Source organism: Hylaeus anthracinus, unplaced genomic scaffold (assembly GCF_026225885.1).
Source record: "Hylaeus anthracinus isolate JK02 unplaced genomic scaffold, UHH_iyHylAnth1.0_haploid 4, whole genome shotgun sequence".
In the NCBI taxonomy this organism is placed as follows: Eukaryota; Metazoa; Arthropoda; class Insecta; order Hymenoptera; family Colletidae; genus Hylaeus; species Hylaeus anthracinus.
In genome coordinates this window covers 14381304-14383195 of record NW_026535289.1, presented here as the reverse complement: position 1 = coordinate 14383195, position 1892 = coordinate 14381304, and the positions used below count along the sequence as shown (strand labels likewise).

The following is a 1892-nucleotide window of genomic DNA, read 5'->3' as shown; positions in this document are numbered from 1 at the left end:
TCTCTCTCTCTCTCTCTCTCTCTCTCTCTCTCTCTCTCTCTCTCTCTGTTTACCTTCGTTTTTCTTCATTCGTTGCGCGCCGTGGCCGACGCGAGAAAATGAAACCGATGACGGAAATGGAATCGAGCTCGATCTCTTGCCGCGTTTCGATCGCGAACTTCTATTATGCGCATAAATTACGAGGGACCGACGGTGCGAACGTGCTTACAAATTGTTCGTTCATCGATAACCCGTCGATCGAGTTTACAACGTGTAAACCGTTCGCGCTTCGTCGTTTCGCAAAAAAAAAATTTATCGCTTATCCCGTTTGCAAAAGTCGTATTCGATACAGATAGCGTTTATTCAATTTGTCGAGTGGCTGTCGTACATGTGTTCGTCGCGTGTACTTGATATCCGTATAGATACTCGTATACTTGCGTATTGCGCGATACCTTTGCACGCGAGTATGGAATTTTCGGTTACCAAGGAGGGAAACGGTACATCTTTTTTTTTTTTTTTTTTTTTTTTAAATCTTTTTACACATCTTTCGAGAAGTTTTTTTCTTTGTGGGACATGATTCGTGAATTATTGTTCGAAGATATATATTTATATGTATATATACCTATCTATTTACAGAAATATATATATCCTGTTGGAACCGTGTACGGTTCGAATTCTCATTAACGAAATCGTGAGAATCGAGAGAGGAAGTCTGCGGTTTCGAGAATTCTTTGACTAGATGAGAGTTTCGTGACTAGGTACGAGTTTCGCAGGAAAGATGATCGACTCGATGGAGATCTCGAATCGAGTCACCGGCGAGTACGCGACTAAGTTGGCGTGACGTTTGTTCGAGGTAAATTAAATCGAATGGACCGAGAGTCACCGAAATATTAAACGGAAGCGTTCAGATCCGAAAGTAATCGAACTCGTTCGAATCGAAACGAAACGAATTTGAAATTGAAAACAATCGGAACTGATTCAAACGATTACTAATCATACGTGATCGATGCCAGACTGGATACGAATTCAGAAAAACACGGAAAAATTGAAATGGAATCGCTTGGAAATAATCCTGGATAATTGGAATCGAATCGAATCCGAACGTAACAGAACCGAGTCATCTGGAATTGTTACGAACCAGTTCGAACCGAACCGAATCGAGCAAATTGCGAGCATTTCGAGTCGAGTCAATCGGAACCGATTCGAAACGAATCGATTCGGATTCACTCGAACCGATCCGAATCGAACCGATCGAAACCGCATTCGAACTCGCCCGAAACAATTCCCACGATCGATGTATCTCCTGAAGCCTTCGATTCGATCGTTGATAATTACTCGTCGCGGCGCGATCGCTTCAAACGCTCTTCTCTGATATGTTGCTCCTGACGCTCCTGTTGCTGTCCCTTCTCTGCAGGGTACGCGAGTGCCTCGGAACGCGAACAGGTGTCTCCCTGTCGCTGCCCACTCGCCTCAAGCTGGTGTCTCGTTCGATCCGGGCGTTCTTGGGCGGTAGCGGGCCTCGAATGTTTGTGTACACCACGTAGACGGCCAGGATCCCGATTACGAACATCGCGATGCCCACGCCGCAGACCGTGCCCACCTGTGGTTTATCGTTCCTTTAGCACGATACACAAATCTTAAATTAAATCGCTTAATAATAGCTCGATAATATATTATTAAATTTATATTATATTAGGCTTGAATTCTGTCCAAGTTCCTAATTCGATCCCTGAAAGAATTACAGAGAGCGTATTTCATCCTTTCTCGATGCTTATTTTCGATCCTTGTTTTCCTTACCAACGGGACTTTTAATCTTTTTCAGCCTTTATTTTACTGCCAAGGTACTCGAGTCTTCTTCAACAAACACCCCTTTTCTTCACTTTCCACTCCAGGAGGACCTCTAATCCTCTCCA

General features: G+C 43.8%; 1 protein-coding gene across 1 annotated transcript in view; it reads right to left on the bottom strand.

Annotated features, from left to right (window-relative positions):
• Positions 1-304: 304 nt before the first annotated feature.
• The window catches only part of LOC128895136 (uncharacterized), a 10542-nt gene continuing 8954 nt past the window's right edge, over positions 305-1892 (bottom strand). The window contains exon 8 of the mRNA XM_054157433.1: positions 305-1579. Coding sequence (XP_054013408.1) covers positions 1334-1579 — 246 coding nt within the window. The 3' untranslated portion in view covers positions 305-1333. The remainder of the gene's footprint in view (positions 1580-1892) is intronic.